Source organism: Salmo salar, chromosome ssa01 (assembly GCF_905237065.1).
Source record: "Salmo salar chromosome ssa01, Ssal_v3.1, whole genome shotgun sequence".
Lineage (NCBI taxonomy): Eukaryota > Metazoa > Chordata > Actinopteri > Salmoniformes > Salmonidae > Salmo > Salmo salar.
In genome coordinates, this window is record NC_059442.1 from 10,251,183 (window position 1) to 10,270,224 (window position 19,042).

Genomic DNA, 19,042 nt, shown 5'->3' on the forward strand with positions numbered 1-19,042 from the left:
TGTACAGATGAACGTGGTACCTTCAGGCGTTTGGAAATTGCTCACAAGGATGAACCAGACTTGTGGAGGTCTACCATTTTTTTTCTGAGGTCTTGGTTGATTTCTTTTGATTTTCCCATGATGTCAAGCAAAGAGGCACTGAGTTTGAAGGTAGGCCTTGAAATACATCCACAGGTACACCTCCAATTGACTCAAATGATGTCAATTAGCCTATCAGAAGCTTCTAAAGCCATGACATCATTTTCTGGAATTCCAAGCTGTTTAAAGGCACAGTCAACTTAGTGTATGTAAACTTCTGACCCACTGGAATTGTGATACAGTGAGTTATAAGTGAAATAATCTGTCTGTAAACAATTGTTGAAAAAATTACTTGTGTCATGCACAAAGTAGATGTCGTAACCGAGTTGCCAAAACTATAGTTTGTTAGCAAGAAATTTGTGGAGTGGTTGAAAAACGAGTTTTAATGACTCCAACCTAAGTGTATGTAAACTTCCGACTTCAACTGTATGCAGTCATGGGACTGACAGAGAATCTGACAGAATCTGGGGGGACAAATGCTCAATACTAGTGATCTGATCTTGTAAAAGTATTAGTCTCTGGGAAAGACATTGAACTAATGATTATTAATAGGCAATAAAATGGGGTAATGAAACTATTTCAAGATCATTTCTGGGTCTTGGTTTTAAAGGCCCACAATCACATTATTGCTTATATAAAATGATTTTCACATTCCAACCTTCAACATTCAATTTATCCTTTTCTCTAACCATTCAGATTGGATAGACTCTAACATTTAGATATACCAATAAGGATTATTCATATACATGATTCCATCAAATTCCACCAGCTCTACACGTCAGATTCGATGTTGATGCCTTTGCCAGGCTCTTGCTGCCTTGGGTGGTAGATGAGACTTGGCAATCGGTCTTGGGTTGGTGCCAGTCGATTTACTGCACGCACTAACGCTGTGGTGGAATAATATAAGTTTGGACCAATAAAATAACATCATCGATGAGATGTCGTTGTTTTGTTTTTTTGTACGCTCACAAACAGTGCCAATGCTACGCTGGTGCGTTCCTTAACCAGCCATGCACCATAGGTTTGAATAGCCCAATGCCCTGAGAGCACCTGTGGTTTCAGCGAGCCACCGTCTTAATGATGACATAGGCTACCTGTTGTAGTTTACAATTCTACAGAAAACAGAGCTGAACCGTACAGCATACATTTTGCATTCGACTCAATTTTCACAAGGTCAAGTTGGTGGTATTAATGATAGCTGTTGGGTATTTAAAAAATGCGTTGACTTACCATACACTCCTTGGCAATGAATGCCCTCCAAAAAGATGTTGAACAGCCACAAGAGACCGAAAACTAAGCCCATCTTCACGTTAATGTCAACATATCCACTTCGATGGTGATAGGTTCTTCCCAAGGCGAGATGCAGCTTGTCGGAACTCAGTTCCCGCGGTTCCGCACCAGGATTCACCGTAAATCTGGTTGAGACACCGGGTAACGAATGTTTATTTGATGCTCTATGAAATGCATTTGGTTCTGTCAATATTTCAGTGGGAGCAGGGACAGCAGGTAATAGCATAAATGATTCACAGCGATAGATAACAAATGGATAAATGTTGTGCCTAAAATGGCACATCAGTCAAAATCGCCAATGTCCGTGCATACTTTGAAGCCTCAACAGGATCTCCTTGATTGTGACATTGTAAAAGTAACCGAGAATGCAACGCCGATAATTCTTTCGAGAAAACGCTTATACCGATTCCAGCAGCATCCATTGCTAAACGGAGATTAAAGACATTCTGATATCCACTTGCGGCTTGCCACAGTGTTCCGAGGACAGCAAGGCAAAAGGTTTTCCGAGAAGCTGACACTGAGCCGCTGGATGTGACGCGTTCATGCTAGGACTATGGCCAAAGACCGTGAACGTGCCATCCCCGGCGGATAATAATTCCCGGTTTTAGAAGCGTATTTGACTCATGATGCAGGTTACCTAAAACCTCGAGTTTGTGTCTCTCGAAATAGCAAACGACGATTCGTCGTTACGTGCGCGTTTAAATCTGAAAGTGTCTTGTACAAATTATTATTTGAAGAGGAAGTGTTGGTTCAGAGATGGTCAGTAATGCCGTGCACTACGTACTGCGCTGAAACGACAAGCCTCCGCTTCCCGCTGACATCAAGTGCATGACTCCTCATAGTCCAGGGCCTTAGCGAAAACAACGTTATGAAGCAGATACAAGCATGGAATTTGGTACAAACATACCGCAGGTGATATGAAAACATCCCAGAGGGGGTGCCAATTTCAAACTGAAAAAGGAAGCAAGTTATCAGGAAAATTCCAAATGGCTGCCATAATAGCTATTTGACCATTAAAAACTGTAATGCAACAGATAAAAGCATTACATTTGGAGCAAACATTTCTCAGATCATATGAAAACATCCTAGAAGGGCTGCTCATTTCAAATTGACAAGGAAGCAGAATTAAAAATGACCGTTGATGGAGATAGTAATACATCCATAGTCATATTTAAAACAGCTTATTATATGATTTTTTTTTTTACAAAAAAACTAAATCAAGTAATAATACATCCAATGTATTCCATAAGTTCTGATTAGTGAAGAAAAGCCTTAAGGCCCTGGTTCACATATGCCAGCACAATGGCATACTGCAGTGTATGACAATCCAGCATCCTGGCATTGAGTTTTCTGCATGCTTTGTCAGCCTCAGATAAGAGTGTCAATAAAAGTGTCAAGGAATCAACTGTTTTAGCCCATCCAAATCGTTCTGGTGAAGGTGCTAATTAGATGGTTTTCAGACCTATTGACAAAATGCTTGTTTGGTACGCTGCTGGGTTTGAATGTTGCAGCAGTGCAGCTTGTGTCAAAGACCTCAGCCACCCCAGTCATAGACTGTTCTCTCTACTACCGTATGGCAAGTAGTACCAGAGTGCCCAGTCTAGGACAAAAAGGCTTCTCAACAGTTTTTTACCCCCAAGCCATAAGACTCCTGAACAGGTAATCAAATGGCTACCCGGACTATTTGGATTGTGCCCGCCCCCAACCCCAACCCCTCTTTTACGCTGCTGCTTCTCTCTGTTCATCATATATGCATAGTCACTTTAACTATACATTCATGTACATACTATCTCAATTGGCCCGACCAACCAGTGCCCCCGCACATTGGCTAACCGGGCTGTCTGCATTGTGTCCTGCCACCCACCCCCCGCCAACCCCTCTTTTACGCTACTGCTACTCTCTGTTCATCATATATGCATAGTCACTTTAACCATATCTACATGTACATACTACCTCAATTAGCCCAACTAACCGGTGCCTGTATATAGCCTCGCTAGTGTTATAGCCTCGCTACTGTATATAGCCTCGCTACTGTTATTTTTCACTGTCTTTTTACTGTTGTTTTTATTTCTTTACTTACCTATTGTTCACCTAATACCTTTTGTTGCACTGTTGGTTAGAGCCTGTAAGTAAGCATTTCACTGTAAGGTCTACACCTGTTGTATTCGGCGCACGTGACAAATAAACTTTGATTCGATTTGAAAAGCTACTGTTTGTTATTAGGATTTCTGAGAAAGTCAGAGAACTTACATAGAAGCTTGGTTATCTTCACAACTTTTTTCAGATGACTTGTCCTTGCTTCTGGCTTTCTCTCTCTCTTTTAGACTATCTTCTTTGTATGTGTCAAACACAATATCGATTCTATTGCAGTTTTTCAATTGGTTCCCTACCCAAGGCAGGAAGACACTACTGCCATATTCGCCAAATGTAGAAACTTGGTGAGTAGGGAAGGAATGGACAATGACAGCTCCGTCAGAGATTTTGGCTTCAAAAGACAAGGGCACGCTGGGTAGGAATCTACAGCGATCAGGCCTAGCAGATCAGATTTTTGGGTTGGCAGGTTAAAGAATTCCGTTATTTTAAAGGACTGGAGGACATGGGTTTTTCTCATGAGAGAAAAACTCGTCCAGGTTTCCGTCTCGGAACTTGCTCGCAATGTAAAGTCAGCAGAAAAGTGTACAATCACTTTTTAATGCTGAATGTTGCTTTTTCTCTTTTGTGAGAGGCTTTGCTTTGGCATTTTAAGCAGTGGTACATTATCCCTCTTAATGAACTGATGGATGGATGTGTACTGATCCACAATGACTTCCTTGAGAAGTGCCTAGTTGCTCAATGGTGCAGACTGTGGTAATGACATCTTTGTTTGCACAATTGGATGTATTCAAAACTGTCACGTCCTGACCAGTAAAGGGGTTATTTGTTATTATAGTTTGGTCAGGACGTGGCGGGGGGTATTTGTTTTATATGGTTTTGAGTGTGTGTTTATGTAGAGGGGCGTTTGATTTATGTATTCCGGGGTTTTTGGTTTAGTTCTATGTTGTATAGTTCTATGTCTGTTCTAGGGTATTTAGATCTATGTTTAGGTAATTGGGATTGGGGCCTTCAATTGGAGGCAGCTGGTTATCGTTGCCTCTGATTGAAGGTCCTATATTTAGGAGTATGTTTGTTATGGGTATTGTGGGAGGTTGTTATTTGCACTGCTGTATTTAGCCTGCAAGACTGTTAGTTTGGTCGGTTCTTGTTTTGTTTAAGTGTTCACTAATAAAGTTAAGATGAGCACTCGACCCGCTGCGCCTTGGTCCACTTACTACAACGAATGTGACAAAAACCAGAAGCTCTGGACATTTATCTAGGAATGGACTCCCCATGCTTGAGATTGTGTTGCAGCTGGCCACTTGTTTTTTTTATGTTTGCTGGGGTGATTAACTGCTTGTGTTGAACATTTCGTGTTGAATGGGACTCAGTGTTCCAAAGCTGGGATTCAAAATCAACCAGTAGTTTGGCCCGCTCAGGCCCTGCTACCATCCATCAGTGGGTTCTCAGTTAGACCAATGGCTTCCCCAGTACCTTTAACCAGCTCATTGTATTGCTCATGGGCTTGGTAAAGCGGCATGCATAATAACTTGTTTTGTGTTTTTGGCAGGATCCAGAACTCTGAGAGTTCTTCTCTGATGTTAGCTGGTAGAGCTTTCATGTCTCAGACGTGAATAGGAATCCACCTTGCGTAGGTTGTTATGTCCAGTGTAAAGAACCAGGGTGCCAAAGCCTCTGTTTCAACATAAAGACCAAAATATCTAGTTGTGTGCACTAGGTATGAGCATTTGAAATAATTTCACTATTCTAATAATATCATGAAATTTTTTCAGTTATTCGAATAGTTTGTTTTAACTTCGACACTTGCTTGCTGCGCAGCAACTCGGGAGAGACTGTGCAGCACGGCTGCAGCAGGGATGGGGTGAGCAGGTGGTGTGTGTGTGACACAGGAGGGAGAGAGAGAAAAAGAAGTCACACTGACTCGTAAGTAAGACAAACTTCTAAATGCCATAGGTTATCTATCATCCCATCTGGCAGTGCCTGTCTATACTGCATCAAATCGATGTTAAGAAGCTAGCTAAAATAGCCAGATGTTAGCTAGCCAGATGTTAGCTAGCTACAGTAGCTAGCGAGCTAGGCTAGTTGAGGCTATTTTGCTGCGCTCCCCTTCCTTGTCTACAACAACTCCATTCAGATTAAACAACAGCCTACCTGTCGGTTGCTCGTTGTAGCCTACTCCTTCTCATTTAGCTAACTTAATTCCATAATTTGAATTCCATTTTTCGTTGATTAGAGATCTCCTACTTCATGTTGGAGCCTCTGACTGTAGTGCCAACAACAACAAGCTACACGCGTATCTTTTTGTGGGGCGTAAGTCATAAAAACTACATTCAAAAGTTTGTTGTTTTATTAAATTAAGAATTTCAAATGTCATGGTATATCCTTTTGCAGCAGTGTCACATATATAATTGTATTTAATTCAGACAAAGCCTTTTCATTGTTAAAATAGGCCTGATGTTTTTTCCTCAAAAAAATGAATTCTCTTGCAAGTATTCGAATACTAACGTCCATTCAGATATTTCTAGATTTGAATAACCATGCCAATCTCTAGTTTGCACAGACAAAAATCATCACAAGTCTCTCAAATTCAAGAACAATGTTCCAGAACAAGAAGGCTGAATCATGTTTTTATTTTTTCAGGGACCGTGCACATTAATCAACTTTTCAGTAAAAGTGACGGTTTTAGCCAGCCGGCTAATTTTCAACCGCATTCCCTGCGCAGGTCATTAAAAACAATTACAATAACAATACAGACAAACAATGAGCAGTGACCTCATGCAGAGCAACATAGGACAAGCAACACATAGCACGCAGACAGAGCAACACAGCACAAAAAGCAACAAAACAAAATACATAAAAGCAACAAATAGTGTTTCCGCACCTCACAAGCTACAGAAAACAGATAACATGGAAAGCGGCAATACGTCAATGTCTGCTTTCCATATATCAAAAGAAATGCATGTGGACTCCCAACAGCCAAGCATCATTCAGGAGTTTTTTTTACACAAAAGCAAAGTAACTTGATGACCTTGTGCTGCCTTCAAGAATGAGTCTGCTCTTCCTGAATGTGCCATCCTAGCATCAGACAAGGCAGCTGTCCAACTTGAGCCACCCCAAAAAGCTATCCTATTGTGTGCCATAGGGCTATCTCTATGTGCAGTTCACCAAACATAAACACAAACATTTGCTTTCCATAAGCCTTAGGAAAGCTCCACTAAACAAACTTTTCAAGAGCAAACAGTAGTTGGTCTAAAGCCGTCACACGTATTTGGCCAGCATTGAGATGTTCAGTGATCTGACCGTGATGAAACTGACTACTTTCTCATAAAACTTTTTTTATTTTTTTTTTAAGAAGTAGAAGTGAATTTTGTGCTGCCTGGTCGGTGGGATCTGGCTGGAGTGAAGCATGGTATGCTGCCCAAGAGATGAAGTCTCCTGTATCCAATGTGTGTTTCTGTAGAAGCTGTATTCCGTGCTCAGTCCATTTCTTCTCTTGTTATTTCGCCGTGTGGAGGTTACCCTCTATTTCAGTTGGATTTACAACAGGCACAAAAATGGCAAATAACCGCACTGTTGTGTAGCTATCATCAGGAAGAACTAGAGTTTCCTCTGCAGTTGGTGTCTTGATGGTAATTTGTACTTTACAAATGGTGCCAGTTGAAGGTGTCGGGATCTGGAACACACTTTTTCCTTTTCCATAATATTAGCTCTGGGCTGCAGTGGAGGAAGGGTTGAGGTCTATGTTATCGAGCGCACCAACAGTGAAAATAACTTCCCTTAGAATGGCAGGTCAGACAAGTCCTTCAGTCATGTCGTTTTTGAAGACTGCAGTTGCAAGTTTGTTTTCAACATCAATGAATGATTTATAGGTAACAGCTACATAATGTAACTCCTAGGGTGTGTAGGCAATTTTTAAGCATGATAGCAGGATGTTTTTAAGGTGATTCATGTAGTAGTTCAACAAAATTTGAGTGGTTTACTGTTAGATTTCTGTTGTTTTCAGGCCATTTCTGCCACTTTAGGCTGGTTGCTTATGAAATATAACGGCATATTGTTGAAGACTGGTGCACTACTCCCAAATACATAATATTTTTGATTATATATTCCAACAACAATTCTACAGTAATATCACCTTTCCAAAATCGGATACCGTATTGGCGGCCATATTGGATTATGTTTAAAAAAAATAATAATAGGAGTGCCATGCCCCAATTTTTGGCCACCCCTTCTAATATCAATTAATACATCCCAAAAAGCATCTCTACCAAATTTCACGCTTGTATCCGCTGCGTAACAGTTTCATAATTTTTAGATGCTAACTTAGGCCCCTGACTATCAGATTTCATTTATATGGTGCTATGAGCAATTGTTTTACTAAAGCGTGCATCTAGGAGGCACGTTCTGGGCAAAACAATATTTTCAAGGTAGGCTATGATGCATAGGCTAAAATCCTGAGGCATTGGTGAGAGTTCAAAGCATCTGCTTTTGTGGCAGATGAAGTTAAGTTGTGCATGTTATTTCCCTCAAACTAGATGCACAAGCCTACTATCAAACATTACCGTTCATAGGCTACAGTAAAAGGCAGTAGGCCTATATCCTCTTTTGGTCTACACTCAGAAGTTGCCCAATGAGGAAATTAATTCAGTGTATAAAGTCTAGCCCACTAGTCCAATTTATTTAGATTATTTTGGGTATTTTACCCCCTTTTTCTCCCCCATTTCAAGAATACAATCTTGTCTCATCACTGAAACTCCGAAGGTCAAGTCATGCGTCCTCCGAAACATGACCCGCCAAACCGTGCTTCTTAACCCCTGCCTGCTTAACCGGGGAGTCAGCTGAACCAATGTATATTTTTTGTGTTGTTGTAGTTTTTAGTTATTTTTTGTTGCATTTACCCCTTTTTCTCCACAATTTTGTGGTATCCAATTGGTAGTTACAGTCTTGTCTCATTGCTGCAACGCCCGTACGGACTCGGGAGAGGCGAAGGTCGAGAGCCGTGCCTCCTCCGAAACACAACCAAACCAAGGGGAGGCTTTACTTGGCTCATCGCGCTCTAGCGACTCCTTGTCGCGGGCCAGGCACCTGCAGGCTGACTACGGTCGTCAGTTGAACGGTGTTTCCTCCGACACATTGGTGCAGCTGGCCTCCCAAGTGGCACAATGCCCACTTAACCCGGAAGCCAGCCGCACCAATGTGTCGGAGGAAACACCGTGCACCTGGCGACCGTGTCAGCGTGCACTGTGCCCGGGCCCGCCACAGGAGTCGCTAGTGTGCGATGGGACAAGGACATCCCCCACAGCCAAACCCTCCACTAACTCGGACGACGCTGGGCCAATTCTGCACCGCCCTATGGGACTCCCGGTCACAGCCGGTTGTGATACAGCCCGGGATCGAACCCGGGTCTGTAGTGACATCTCAAGCACTGTGATGCAGTGCCTTAGACCACTGCGCCACTCAGGAGGCCCTGGCCTATTGTTTTCTATTCCCATACAAAACCCACCTTGCTATTCTGAGATTACAGACTCTCTTGTCTTGGACAATATTAATGAGAGATTGCTTTGACCTTGTACATTTTTATTTTGTGTCTTCCAGTTCTCTCGAGAAGTAAAACCTTCATACCAGTATTGGCTGGATGTATGGCATTTATAACCATGTAATGGCTGGTGAAGCTTTCATGCCACTGTCAAACTGATATTCGTCCTTTTGCCATTGAGCACTCTAGCCCAGTGGAGTTGTACTTCCAGACCATTACATTTTAGTCATTTAGCAGACTCTCTTGTCCAGAGAAACTAGGGTTAAGTGCCTTGCTCAAGGGCAAATCAATAGATTTTTCATCTAGTCAGCTCGGGTATTCGAAACAGTAACCTTCGGTTACTTGCCCAACACTGAACCACTAGGCTACCTTCCGCCCCAGTGCCCTCTTCTAGAGATGGGGGAAAGCCCAGTGGTGCGCCAAACATTTGTTTTGGCGCTCCACTTTTGCCGCTCAACATTTGTTTTGACTGTCCTATCATTGTTAATTGTCATCAGTTGTTACCTTGATGATGTCGAACAACACATCACTAAAGAGTGGGCAAGACATTAGATTTAAAACTACTTTTAATAATTGTATCCAAAAGTGAAACTGCAAACATTATTACATAGGTAATTCATTTTGGATAAACAAATGTAATACACAAAACAGAACATTGATTGTATTCAAAAGTACAAACAGCAAACCTATTTACATAGGTAATTAGTTTTGCACAAATAAATATAACATACAAAACAGAACATTGTTATTGCACTTTCAAATACAAACAAACATATTTATATAGGTGTTTAAAACAAACTATTGTATTAAAGTGCAACTGCATTCCCAATATAGCCTTCCCTGTAGCTCAGTTGGTAGAGCATGGTGTTTGCAACGCCAGGGTTGTGGGTTCGATTCCCACGGGGGGCCAGCACAGAAAAAGAAAAAAAAAAGAAATGTATGCATTCACTACTGTAAGTCGCTCTGGATAAGAGCGTCTGCTAAAATGCAAACTGTAAACCTTTATCCATTACTGCATTCAGCTAACAGATAATAATAATACTAAACTGTAACCAGGCAACATGCTGACTGTGAACTGATAGTTGGATAATGAAATAAATGTTTCGTTTCCTCGCAATAACTAATCAATTTCTTTGATCTAGAATCTAGCTAATAAATCAACCTGCTTTTAGGATCAGGGTTTAGGGTAGGGATGGCCCAAGGATCCCGGATAGCACTAACCATATGTTGGGTTGATTTGCAATCCATTCTTTTTCTGGGTGAGTAACATGGGTCTGAATTTGGTAAAAACCATCTCCTCTTTGGACTGCAGTAAGCAGTGTTACATTTAATCTCTAGCTCTGCCTGTGGACCGGTTTGCCCGCCAAATATGGCTGGTAGCTAGTAGATGTCGTGTTGCTCCAGTTCCTGTCCCAATGCACTTGTCCTGGCATTTGATGTGCTTTTGGCTTAAGTTATGTTTTAGCAACGATTCTTGTTTTACGTTGCAGGACCCAGTAGCAAAAGAAGTCTTCCCTGCTGCTATTATTTCACACATTCTAGCATTTCACACTTGCTAGTTTTGTCCCTCTGACCTTAGCCACTTGAATTCGCAAAGGCACCCCTGTCTAAAAATGTTGATCGTTTTCTGAAGAGGTAGATCAGTAGCAACATCGAGAAGGGTGAAGTTGCAATTCGAGGCGTTCCTGCATGTGGGCATCTGCAGGAACCCGTCTTTATACTTCTATTGGTCCATTTTTTAACTAGGACTCCGGTACACAGGCGGGAGGCAAGGCGCTTCAGTACAGTAGGTGGCAGTAATGCATCATAACGTTGGATACCAACCGCCAAAAAAACGCCACAGAAGAAGAGGCGACAACGCAAGTAGCTAGCTAGCTAGGACTCCGGTACACAGCAGGTGGGATAGGTAGCTAGCTAGATAGCTAACAATAGCTAAGACACCGGAAGTCAGTGTCCTTCGCCCCCACCTGTCATGCACTGGTTTACCACAGTTTTGCAAACCACAGCAGGAGCGAATCCCACTGTGTGCTAGGTAGTTAGTTAGCTAGCTAACCAGCTAGCTCGGACTCCGGTACACACTAGGCAGGATAGGTAGCTAGCTAGCACACCAGTAGACAGTGTACTTTGCCTCCACCTGTCGGGCACTGCTTTCCCACAATTCTGTTAACGACGGCGAGGGCAGGTGTTTGGCAGGTGGGAGCGAAGGACACTGTGTGCACGCTAGCTAGTTAGCTAGGAGGGCTCCGGTACACAGCAGGTGGGGGCGACACCGGTAGCTACCTAGGATACCGGTAGTGTCTTAATTTTTGTATTTCTCCGTTGTTTCCCTTTTGACCCACATTTTAATCGCATAGACAATCAGGGGGAAACCAGAAAATCTAAAGTGTCACACAAGCATGAAGATGGCATGCTCGAGGGGGGTGTTCATGCAGGAACCAATGGGATGCTCAAGGGGGGCGTTCATGCAGGAACCAATGGGATGCTTGAGGGAGGGTGCGTTCCTGCAGATGCGTTCCCAATAGAAGTATTAAGAGGGGTTCCTGCAGACGCAGAAATGCCCACATGCAGGAACGACCCGAATTGCGGGCCGCAATCACACACTATTGGCACTATCTCCAACAGTGACCTCGTCCTCATCATCTTCTTCTGGTTGATCATTTTCATAATGAGTTTTTTTTTTGTTAAAGAAAGCTTAAATTCCGCCTCGTTTCATTGTTGTTGTTCTTGCTTTCTAGCTAATGTCATTACTTAGCTGACAGTTCTTTGGTAAAGTGTAGTGAAAAGGGGTTAGCTGTGTCGTCTGGCGTGTGCCTAGTGTGTGATTGGTTTAATTAGCTACATTTAAACATTTGTAGCATTATGATTGGTTATGATTTGGAAACAATGCATCAGCCCGTCTTGTTTGAGCAGTGAAGAGAAGTGTTGCAGCAAAATATTGTTGCGCAATTTAAAGTCTCATAGCAAAGATTCTGAATACTTATCTAAATAAGGTATTTCAGTTTTTTATTTTTTTTATTTGCTATAAATATATATTTTTTAAATGTTTTGCTTTGTCATTATGCGGTATTGAGTGTAGATTGATGAGGAAATAAAATGTATTTAATCAATTTTATAATAAGGCTGTAACGTAACAAAATGTGGAAAAAGTAATTGGATCTGAACAGTTCCCGAATGCACTGTATATGAACAATCACTGACTGACTGACACTGTAACGTTACACTGAATCACAATGTGCAATGCTGTAAGAGAGGGTCTCTTTAGCTGCATTCACAGCTAGGCTGCAGGCCATGTTCTGGTTTGGTAGCTGTGTCAAACACAGTCTCTGCTGCTGTTAGATGGATTGGTGCCCTTTGGAGGCTGAGAACACCTCCTCTTTATCTGTCATTCTGCTCAATGAAGAGACAGTTCTACCCAATGGGAAAGCTGGCATTCCTTTTGATAGGTTTGCTCTATCAGACTTTTACACACAGTTGTTATAGTTGGTCTGTCCAGCTATACCAGAACAGCAGCAGGTACACTAGAGGTTAAAGAAGCCCGTTGGGGAAATCTGAAGGGGAATGGGACGGCAACTGGAGGGTTCAATCTCCTGCCGTTATGCCCTTGAGCAAGGCACTTAACCCATGACTGCTCCGGGGGCACTGCACTGTGACTGGTCCTGTGCTTCCAACCCTTAGGGTGTAGGTGTCTTGGATTAAAACGAAAAAGACAATTGTCAGGGGATTCGCACATTAAACTAGTCTTCTATTCTGCTTGTTCTATAATGTGTTTTTTCCACTGCAGATTTATCAACTGTATTTAAACTAATCTTTGTTTTATTAACCTACCTTTCATGTATTTGTATTATGTAGGCTGTATAAATCAAATCATTACTTGGTGTAGATAATATGAGCATATCACTCTTTTCTACCTGGTATAATTCTCTTTGATTGCAATAGTTGAAGTGAGCTGTTTATATACTGTAGCTTACGTCATTGAAAGATATCCATTCCAAACCCAGTGTGGAAAAACTCTATTTATTAGTGTTGGTGTACCTTAGGAGGTGTTGAACTTGTTTTTAGAATCTACATGACCTTCAGGGCAACTGGTTAGGCGACATTCTCCATGGGCATAATATGCTAGTGTTGACTGGCTTATCAAATCATTCATTTGTCATGGAAGTGCTGAGAAGCCAAAGAAAACGCTTTCTCTGAGCAGATAGAGATATAATATGGATGGATGTGCTTCTTTTGTCCAGTGTCTGGTTGGACAGGAAACAGTGAACTAATGGCCCATTTAATAGGTTTTGGCATCAAACCTCTGCTCTGATCGTGATTCAGTCTTGGTGATGGCGGAGCAGCTAGAAACAGAGGGAGAGACGAGATGTTATTACATTTTATGTGAACTTCTCAATAAACACTTTCCAAAAAATAAAGTACATTGCTGTTATTGCACATCGCTAGTATGTTGGAACAGGTCTCTGTTGATGACATAATGTTTGTTGTTTATGCTTTCAAAATGCTTTATATTTCATACGCTCAATATTTGTCAAGCACCAAAATAAAAAGCAAACATTTTCAAGCAATAGGTTCTAACTGATTTCTAAAATATATTAAAAAAAAGAATATTTATACACTCTTTATGAATCCCTTTAAGTATTGAAAGAAGGTGTATTTGAAAAACATTTATAAAAAGTTTTGAGATGGCAAAGACGTTGAAAAACAAGTGAGATTTACAGGTCTGAAGGAGACAGGGCTAGGGTCTGCTGGCTGCTCTGCCTCTGATAAGAGAAGCACACCTGGGAGAAATCTGGAGTTGAAGATAATCTTGAGACCTGCAAATTTTGCCGCTGGTGATAAATTAGCACAGATAAGAAGCTCGGTGTGCATCCTGAGAGGAACCTTGATGTGTCCTCCTTACAAGAGTTGTATTTCATGAAGCTTCTTTTCAGCAGTTCCTACCTTCTCTCTACCTTAATCTATCATCTTGGAAAAAACGTTCCTATTTGAGCCTTTGCTAGAGTGTATGTTTTTGGATGAAATCCAGCCGGCTCCATATTCATACTGTACAACATCAAATGATTGTGTGTCCTTTTAATCCTCTTCTAATAGATTTGCATTGTTGCTTTCACGTTTACCACTCCTCAAGGACTATTTGGCAAGGAGCCTATTAACCATCGGTCAGAATCCAACTGTTTTTTTCTCTGTGAGAGCTCTTGTGGAAAAACAGCAGAAAACACATCGGCAAGAACAACCTCGTCATGTAGCGAGACCAGTGTAACGGTGGTGACACGATGAGTCTCACCGGCGTTAGCTTTCCCGGGATAATTATAGGCTTTAGCTCAGGCTTTAGCATGAGACCTGAATTCAGACCCTATTCGGTCACATTGACAGGAGGAGGTCAAAGGGGTAACTGAAGGTGGTTTAGATGAGGAGACTTAAAGGACTAGTTCACTATTTTACAACTTGATGTTAGATGGTTCCTCACCCTGAAAGTAGTCAATGTGCGAGGAAAAACATGGATTGCGGTTTCTCTTGGATCATAGGGTGGGGAATCATCTAACATCAAGTTGTAAAATAGTGAACTAGTCCTTTAACTTGCCTGAGACCTGAAGACTTGTGTTAGCTCCCTGAGCTAATGCTTAGGGTTACACTGTAACTCCATTAGTCAGTTGGAAGAGCAAGATTTACTGGCTTTTAGTGGGGATTGTATGCATATAGCATACACTTTAATAGTACTCACTCTTAAACTCTGTTCCTGCTTATGTCCTCCAGTGCTTTACAGGAGTGGTTCTCATCCCTGACCCGGGGACCCAAAGGGGTTCACATTTTAGTTTTTGCCTTAGCACTACACACCTGATTCAAATCATCAAAGATGATGATGAATTTATGATTTGAATCAGATGTGTAGTGCTAGGGTAAAAACTAAAATGGGCCCTGGGACCAGGATTGAGAACCACTGCTTCACAGCATTCCTATCGTAGTGTGCGTTTCAAAGTGAGAGCTAGTGAACAGTTAGGTACTGCAACAGCTGCAGTCTATAAGAGATAAGTGAAACAGGTTTTACCCTAGGGCACCAGAGTGAGACATTGCGGAGGACACATTCTAGCTTTCTTGGCATGGGGATCCAGAGAACACCAGCTGCATGCCTAATTTGCCTCCCATTTTTAGGATCCCATTTATGTGTTATGAAAGACACATAAGGGAGCATTATAAAAATGTTATGACCGTTTGAGACTCTTTCGGTTGTGAAATATGAGGCCTACACTCAGGCCATACGCTCAAATGTCCCAAAATATGCAGAGGACTTAGAGACTGCCAATTCATTCTTAGCCTTTTTCTGTGTCCTTGCGCCTGGCTGACAGCAATTGCTTTAACTTTGTTAAGTGGGGGCAGAAAAATTTGCAAATGCGTTTGACACACATTGAAAATGTAGCCAACTATGTGTTCCAAAGGTCACTTAGGAGCCACTGACTGCGATGTAGCAAAAACGTCATCGCTTTCCTGTCCAAACGCAGTCATTCCAATCCAAGATTGTCTGTTCTCACCAACCACCACATGGCAGGGGAGAACTACTGCCCCCTTTCATTGAAGCCTCGGAAGTTCAATGCCGACCGTGGTACTGCAGGCATTGTTAGCAGAAAACAGGATCCCCCATTATAGTGAATGGAAAAATGGCAATCTTTGTGTAAATAAATTCAAAAATTTAAGACAATCACGTTACCAATAATTGCTTCTAATAAACGAGATGTACTTATTTAAAAATCCCTCTCTCCCCCTGTTTCCTTCAACAACAAAAAACAATTGAATGAGAAATCCAGAGGTCCCTAAAGTAAGCAATTGAGATCTTCACTATGTCTCCGTGAGATGCCATCTTAACCGGCTTCATTTGGCTTAGATGATCTATTGAATCTTCACATAGCAATGAATGGTATCATATGATCGATGGCTATACAGTCACTGCCACATAGACTATACACACACAGAGTCATGTCAGCACAGCAGGCTGTGCAGCTGTGCTGCGTTCCAAAACATCCCCTATTGGTGAATCTAAGCTCAGGAATTAGGCTTGCAGCTCTAGACCTGCTATCTGAACAAACCTTTCACACTTTAAAACATTCTAAAGGGGTTCTGGGGATGGATGGACTGAACTGGGCTGTATGACTGACCGGGGCAGCCCCCAGGCCCCTGGCGACAGCCTGTCTCGTCACTTCCAGCTCTCCTTGGGAGCCCTTAATTGTACCTCCAGTACTAATGTGCTTCACCCCACCAGAGATAATGTATATAATGACGAGATTGTCTTGTCTCCAACCCTAACAATGTGAGTTGTTGTCCCAAAGGCAGGCGGTCTGCTTATCGGTCTGCTTATCACTGTATTCCCGCATGGACAGATTTTAACTGGAGTGGAGCCTCTCGCTTCACCTCTTCCTCTCTGACCCCAACAACAGAATGCCAATTTCAACCTCTAACTTATTAATCAATGACGCACGTCGCCAAACAGAATGCACTGCTGTCAGGTCTGGAGGCTTAGAGCCTCTGCTGTGGTCAATTACTGTAAACAAACAGGGTGGATTGAGTCCTGAATGCTGATTGGCTGACAGCTGTGGTATATCAGACCGTATACCATGGGAATGACAAAATATGTATTTTTACTGCTCTAATTACTTTGGTAACCAGTTTATAATAGCAATAAGGCACCTCAGGGGTTCGTGATATTTGGCCAATATATGGAGGCTAAGGGCTGTGTAAAGGCACTCCACGTTGCGTCGTGCTTAAGAACTGTCCTTAGCCTTGGTATATTGGCCATATACCACACCTCCTCTGGCCTTGTTGCTTAAATATATGTCCTGCAACCGTTTAGACCGTATCTAGTCTTTGGCCAGTTGTTCACATTTTGGACAGACGGCCCTAATCAGTCAATCCAGATAATCGTTTTTTTGGGGCTGACCCAAAAACAACATTTAGTGCATTGAGGTAAGCATGTCTGAATTTATATGTAGACCTAGTTGAGAATATATTTGTTCAATTTTGTAAACATTGTTCTCTTGTGCTCATCATATGCAAATACCAATGTACATTCTTGTTTAAGAAATGCAGTTGACTTAGATAGAGTATGTAGTACATCTGGTTAGCGCGGGATTGACCCAAGTTCTTTGGTTGTTGTAATTATAACATTAAAATCCATATCCTAGCCTGGTTTTAGACAAAGAAAGCACTTGCAAGATCCTTACCTAAGCCATCCTAGTTTATACCGACACCTTTTGAAAACCCTAAACTTCCCTACACTAGCACCATGTTAGGAATAGAAGGCCAGAGAGACGACAGAGGATACAGGTGAAAAACGACAGGTTTAGTGAATCCAGGGCACCCCCATAAAATGTTTTATATCAATTTGTCCCCCTCCCCCCCTGATAAGCGTCAACAATAACAATGTCACACACCGTACAAGAGTCAACGTGTAACTCAAACCCTGACTGAAACTGAACCTGGTCTCTGCTGGCGCTTCAGTGAGATGGAGGGTTTTGTCAGAACGCCCCAACGTTTCTCTCTGGTTTCCTCTCTTGACATCCACACTTCACACCCTGCCTGCCTGCCTCTCACGGTTAGCTGCTTTGGCTAATTACCGCAGGCACTCGTGCATCCCAGTGCTATGTGTTTCAGTTCTTTTTTTATGGGTTTTGTAATCAATTATACATATATTTGAATACTGATCTGTTTCGGTCCCAAGTACATTCTGGGGGTGGGATGTAGCCTAGTGTTTAGAGCGTTGGGCCTGTAACTGAAAGGTTGCTGGATCGAATCCCTGAGATGACAAGGTAAAAATCTGTCGTTCTGCCCCTGAACAAGGCAGTTAACCCACTGTCCCCCGTTAGGCTGTCATTATAAATAAGAATTTGTTCTTAACTGATTTGCCTAGTTAAATATAAAATGAAAATCCTCACTCGACACAGGAATGAAAATTCATTCTGGATGATTAGATGGGTTGTTCCACCAATTAGGTGCCTTTTGATTAGGCTAGTGTAACTTCCTAAAAAAAACATTTACCATCTCGAGGTGAAATAAAAAAATTACTATATTAATAGCCTATTATGTACCAAATATAGTTACAGGGTTGACCGTAACAGTGTTGACGACTTCATCTTAAATCAGCCATAAATTCCCTTGTGACAAAGGGAATGGAAGCTTGCTGTGTGCAACAGGGATGGGCAATCGACTCACAAAAATGTTTTAATTGTTAAAACATTCCTAGTCTGTTTATTTATGTGTAACAGGGTTGACGTGTTATGTTCGACCCGCTCAGTTTCCCGTCACAAAACACCAGAAAATTGCCATAATGAGTAGAACCAGCTCACCTGCTTTTACACAGATTTGACTACTAGATGTTCAGTGTCTCTTTTGAAAGAAAAAATCATATTTAAAAAGGAATAGTTTTATTTACCTTAAAATGAATCACTAATAACAGGAAATAAAAAATAATCTTCATACATTACTTTGTCAAAACAACAAAAATAACCATGGCTTTACAATGATGTTGAATACTTGGGAGAAATGTTACAGTTAAGTAGGTTAGAACATGCTACTTAACATCTGTGAGGATGCACAGAGGGACATGTCAAAATGCTGAATTCTGGCACTTCAGCAAGTCTTTATTCATATTAAAATCGGATGTATTTAATTTTCCAAACTAACACTATAAAAGTGTGGTATTTCCTGATAGTTGCTGGTTGAAAATACAATCTACACAGGACCTTCTATTCAGCAGGTTTACATGGGCGGAAGTTTCGGCTTTCGATGGTGACATCACCATGTGGTAAATTGGTTAATTAGGTGATAATGCCCGAGAAGCTGGTATTTGGAGGAAGTCGAAGGCTGGCAAACCATGCCAATATATCCTCCAAACACCTGCTTCGTGAGAATTATCACTTTTATACAATGGGTTACCAACATATTCAAATAAGGATTTAAATATTTTCATTAAAAATGTTACTTTGATGAATTTATTCATACTATTTCATCCTTACACAAGATATAGTCCCGACACAGCCGGCTGATCGTTCGTTCTATCTATGA

At 41.7% G+C, this 19,042-nt stretch overlaps 1 protein-coding gene across 1 annotated transcript in view; it reads right to left on the minus strand.

Moving 5' to 3' along the window:
• The window catches only part of mdga2a (MAM domain containing glycosylphosphatidylinositol anchor 2a), a 206,916-nt gene extending 204,652 nt beyond the window's left edge, over positions 1–2,264 (minus strand). The window contains exon 1 of the mRNA XM_014210233.2: positions 1,309–2,264. Coding sequence (XP_014065708.2) covers positions 1,309–1,651 — 343 coding nt within the window. The 5' untranslated portion in view covers positions 1,652–2,264. The remainder of the gene's footprint in view (positions 1–1,308) is intronic.
• Between the last annotated feature and the right edge of the window lie 16,778 nt (positions 2,265–19,042).